We start from the raw sequence: 5,323 nt of genomic DNA, 5'->3' as shown, positions 1-5,323 counted from the left end.
CACTCTATTAGAGGCCCACTGAAATTGATTCACTGTTTATGAAAAAGCAGTTGAAGAGATTTTGCTGGATGTAAGGTTTTGTTGAATGAAAACCTTAGTCGTCGTTTGATCGAAGTTGAAAACAGTTTAAGTTTTGACAAAAGGTCAACTTAATTAGGATAAAGATAAAATCTATACCTAATTAAGACCTAAATGATCAGGGTTTTATCACAAATTATTTACAAAATGATTAAGTTATGAAAATCAAGTGAAAACTATATTTAAAGTTTTTTTAAAATACTTCAAAATATGTTATTTTAAACCTAATAAAAATGTATCAAATAATTAATATTTTTTGTGATTTTTTTATTATTCATAAAATAGATATGTTTAACGACAAGTGTGTGAAAAATCAAGTGAAAATGACTTAATTTGAAGTGTGAATCAGATGGTTAAAGTTGTGTAGAAATTGAATGGGAAAAGTGATAAAAAATATGGTTTTGTCTCCACCAAGGCTTGAACCCACACCCTTGAAGTCACCAGTTCAAAATAACACCACTGGGCCAAGCGCCAGTTGGTGACTATAACATGCTTCTATTTGATTAGGTTTCAAAACAAGTTTAAAACCTTTGAAAAATAAAAGAAATAAAAAGTCTGGGGCGAAGGGGATTCGCCAAACTTGTGGGCAAGAGAGTACTAAGAGCGCATGTGAGGCCACTAGGGCAAACAATGAATTCGTTTAGTAAACGGATTCAACTAAATATATTTTAAACTTGAACCCTAAAATTCAAAAGAATGGCGCCATCACCACTTCGTCTTCAACCTCAAGCTCATTCATATTTGAATTTCTGAACTCTCTCAATTCTCAACCATTTGCAAAGATGTAAACATCAAACTTGTTCTAAATTCTCTCACGATTTCAAATATGTAACCATCATAAACTATAATTAACTATAGCTGCTGAATTATCTAAAATACGTGAAGAACCCTAAAATTTGAAAATGAAATTAAATGACTATGTTGAAGAATAAATGAATGATGATAGAGGGTTTTTAATCCTCTGATGATGCTGAATGAATTGGTATTGAGTTTTAACACAAAGAGTACACGAATTAAAGAGGTGGAGTTCAAAAACTTACCTCTGAAAATGAAGGTCGCGGTGATGGTGGAGAGCTTTTGGCTATGGATGAATGATCACAAAAGCTTCCTGGTGACTTAGTGATGCTAACTGAATACTTATTGCAACTTGAATTCTTCAGAATTGCCCTACTCAACACCTTCTATTTGAGCTTTAAGTGAACATGGAGGTTGGTGATTCTGCACTTACAGATGAGCTGCGACCATCTAGATAGCTTCACTACACCCTAAGGAATGTATCTGAATCCTTAGACTTGTTTGACACCTTCTGAAATGTTCTACAGACCTCCAACTGCTTAGGCTCCAAAACCAAAGTGAAGATGGTGTTCTTGCATTTACAGAAGTGTTCCAGGTACTTGGATCACTTCTAATGAACCTCCTTGGGATGTTAGAAGGCTTACCAAAAGAAAAGCTCTGGTTTGAAGAATTTGATTCTTCTTGCCAAAGAACTTTTGAAAACCATAAGCATGAGGGAGAGAATGAGAAAGCAAGTTCTTGAGTTGCTTTGGTGTGCTTATTACTGAGGTATCCACTTCTATTTATAGGCAAATGATGCAGAGTAGTTTGGGAGAGTGAGCTTGCTTAGTGAAGTAGTTTTGGTTTCTTGGCCATGAAGAAATTCAAAGAATCTCCAAATTGTAATCATTGCATTTTCGAGCTAGCTCCCCATCCATTGATCTCTTCTTATCTTAGGGGACAATTCTAATGCAGAGGAGAGTTCTAATTAGCTTAGAAAAGATTCCAATTAATGAATCACCATTTGCCATAAATTCACAAATGTAATGATTAGAGACACCAATTAGTGTAGAGACGCCAATTAGTGTAAGCACTTGCATAAAATTGCAAGTTTCAAACTTAGGCATGACTTATAATTTCAATTCAAATTCCTAACTTTGATCAATCATATCTCTTATCTCAAGATAAATTTGGAGAAGGATGACCATAATTTGGAATGCTATTAACATGTACTTCAATTCATTAGTTTGGAGTTTCTTCAAAATCATTTGGGAAATTTGTGAAAAATGGGCTTAAGGTTTGAAGAAAACTAGGGTTTTTTGCTAGTTTCATGAAGGCAACAACTTTGAAGCTCCATATCTCTTCAATGGTTGATTTCTAGCCAAAAAATCATATGTGACAAAGTTGTTCATTGGATCAAAATATACAACTTTGACATTGGAAGTTTTTTTCAGTTTGTACTTGAAATTTTGAGATATTCCCTTCCAAAGTTTTGAAAAAAAGACCTTTAAACACTTAGAAAAATTTATAAGTATGAAAAGTCAATCTTTGACTTTTTGATCCTTGATTGATTTTCTTGATTTTTCTTGGTCAAATGTCTTCAATAATCATATATTGATGATATTGATCCTTAAAAGTCATGGTTTGACCCAAAAAACCCAAAAGTCAAAGGTGATCTTGTACAGTTGACTTTTTTTAGATGAAGTCAAATCTTGGACTTTTGTGATGAATCAAGTTCTTCTCCTCAAATGAATGATATGAATGGAACATGTTGAGGTAATAGAAGTTCTTGAACCATGTTTTGGGTTGTGGAGCCATGTCCTGATTAAAAGTCAATTGTCCAAGTGAATTAGGTCAAAAACCCTGATTTGTAGGCCAGATGAAATTGATGACTGTAGATCTTGAATTGAAGTACAATTCCCATTGGATATTGTCATAGGGATCATTTGAGGATGATTGAATACTTTGAGTGATGCCCTGAAGCTTTTTAGGGTTTCTCAGATGTGGTCCCTAATTTCAGTCTTTGATGGGCTCAAAACCCTAGTCTGGTGACCTGAGCAAACCTGAGTCCCGATGACTGGTGTCTAATCAACATAGGTGAATCATTTGAGTCCCATGATGGTATTAGAAGTCATTTTCTTATTGATTGATCCTTTGCCTGAGCTCTTTTGTTCTTGAACACCCCCGATTGAGTATCAGATAAACAAATGACTACTCTGGGTACTTGTCTTGAGTTAATGAAATGTCTGGAGGTGTGACATCTCAGGGGGGTCAAAATTAGGGTATTACACTCGAGAAAACTTGTTGTAATCTTGTATGGGCTTCTCACCGGCTAAGGCAGTACATGTTGACTCATACGATATATCTCATATCCAAAATGGATCCAATCAAATACTTGTTTGAAAAGCCTGCGTTGACTGGAAGAATTTCCCGCTGGCAGATGCTGTTATCAGAGTACGACATCCAATACCATGCCCAAAAAGCCATCAAAGGAAGTGTTTTAGCCGATCATTTGGCCTCCCAACCTATTGATGATGACAAATCTTTACAAGACGATTTCCCAGACGAAGAGATCATGTATTTGAAATCAAACGATTATGAGGAACCTCTACATGGAGAAGGACCTGATCCTGAATCCCGGTGGGGTTTGATATTTGATGGAGCTATTAACGCTTATGGTAGAGGAATTGGGGCAGTCATTGTTATGCCACAAGGTTCTCATGTGCCGTTCACTGCAAGACTGATATTCGATTGCACCAACAATATGGCAGAATACGAAGCTTGTATCATGGGACTAGAAGAAGCCATTGATCTTAGAATCAAGATTCTGGATGTGTATGGAGATTCCGCTCAAGTCATTAATCAAATCAAAGGAGAATGGGAAACCCGTCATCCTGGTTTAATTCCTTATAGAGATTATGCCCGAAGATTGCTAACCTTGTTCAACGAAGTTGAATTCCATCACATACTTCGTGAGGAAAATCAAATGGCAGATGCATTGGCTACCTTGGCTTCCATGTATCAAGTGAAGTTTCCAAATGAAGCTCCTCAAATTTTAATCATGTGCCTGGATAGGCTGGCTCATGTATTCACTGTTGAAGCTCTCACAGATGACAAGTTGTGGTTTTAGACATCAAAGTCTTCTTACAAAATCAGGAGTACCCACCTGGGGCATCTAGCAAAGACAGAAGGACTTTAAGAAGATTGTCTGGTAATTTCTTCCTAACTGGGGATGTGCTCTACAAAAGGAATTTTGATATGGTATTGCTCAGATGCGTGGATAGACACCAAGCAAACCAATTAATGCAAGAAATTCATGAAGAATCTTTTGGCACTCATGCCAACGGACATGCAATGACAAGAAAGATACTGAGAGTAGGTTACTATTGGATGACAATGGAATCTGACTGTTACAGGTATGTTAAGAAGTCCCCCAGATGCCAGGTCTATGCTGATAAGATCCATGTGCCTCCGATGCTTCTCAATGTTATCTCCTCTCCATGGCCTTTATCTATATGGGGAATTGATATGATTGGAATGATTGAACCTAAGGCTTCAAATGGACATCGTTTAATCCTGGTCGCCATTGATTACTTTACCAAATGGGTCGAATCTGCCTCTTATGCCAATGTTACTCGACAAGTCGTAGTAAGATTTATCAAGAACAATCTCATCTGCCGCTACGGCGTGCCCAACAAAATCATTTCTAATAATGGTTCTAATCTGAATAACAAGATGATGAAAGAGTTATGTGGAGAGTTCAAGATTGAGCATCACAATTCCTCTCCCTACCGTCCTAAGATGAATGGAACGGTAGAAGCAGCTAACAATAATATTAAAAAGATTGTCCAAAAAATGGTTCTGACTTACAAGGACTGGCACGAAATGCTCCCTCTTGCTCTGCATGGGTACCGTACTACAGTTCACACTTCAACCGGGGAAACGCCTTTCTCCTTGGTATATGGCATGGAAGCCGTACTCCCGATAGAGGTTGAGATTCCCTCCTTAAGGATCCTAATGGAAGCCAAGTTATCAGAAGCTGAATGGTGTCAAGCTAGATATGATCAGTTGAATATTATTGAAGAGAAAAGAATGATTGGATTATGCCACGGTCAGTTTTACCAAGAAAGGATGAAGAGAGCCTTTGACAAGAAAGTCAGACCTCGAAGATTCAAGGAAGGCGATCTCGTGCTCAAGAAGATATTACCTCTTTAACCAGATCCCAGGGGAAAATGGACTCCCAATAATGAAGGCCCATATGTTATTAAGAAAGCCTTCTCAGGTGGAGCTTTGACTCTTACGACTATGGATGGTGAAGAATTCCCACTACCATTCTATTAATAAAATTTGAGCCTTATTTCATTTCTTGGAATTCTTATTTTTATTCTATCTTGCAAAAATTTTGTTTTAAAATTAATAGATTTGAAACAAAGTCAAAAGTTATTTTTTAAAATAAAAAGATAGAATATTT

At 36.7% G+C, this 5,323-nt stretch overlaps 1 protein-coding gene across 1 annotated transcript; it reads left to right on the top strand.

Annotated features, from left to right (window-relative positions):
• Positions 1-3,229: 3,229 nt before the first annotated feature.
• Positions 3,230-3,982, top strand: LOC131597244 (uncharacterized). Its single transcript, XM_058869953.1, has 2 exons — positions 3,230-3,687; positions 3,766-3,982. Exons 1-2 carry the CDS (start codon positions 3,230-3,232, stop codon positions 3,980-3,982), a joined length of 675 nt encoding a protein of 224 aa, XP_058725936.1.
• The last annotated feature ends 1,341 nt before the right edge of the window (positions 3,983-5,323 follow it).

This window comes from Vicia villosa, linkage group LG1 (genome assembly GCF_029867415.1).
Source record: "Vicia villosa cultivar HV-30 ecotype Madison, WI linkage group LG1, Vvil1.0, whole genome shotgun sequence".
Lineage (NCBI taxonomy): Eukaryota > Viridiplantae > Streptophyta > Magnoliopsida > Fabales > Fabaceae > Vicia > Vicia villosa.
The sequence above is the reverse complement of the archived record's forward strand: the minus strand, read 5'-3'. Positions and strand labels throughout refer to the sequence as shown.

Excerpts from the sequence above, each read along its gene's own strand:
- LOC131597244 (XM_058869953.1), top strand. The coding sequence starts at position 3,230 with ATGGATCCAATCAAATACTTGTTTGAAAAGCCTGCGTTGACTGGAAGA. Across the intron at positions 3,688-3,765 it reads AGAATCAAGATTCTGGATGT|AGATTATGCCCGAAGATTGC; the intron begins GTATGGAGATTC and ends AATTCCTTATAG.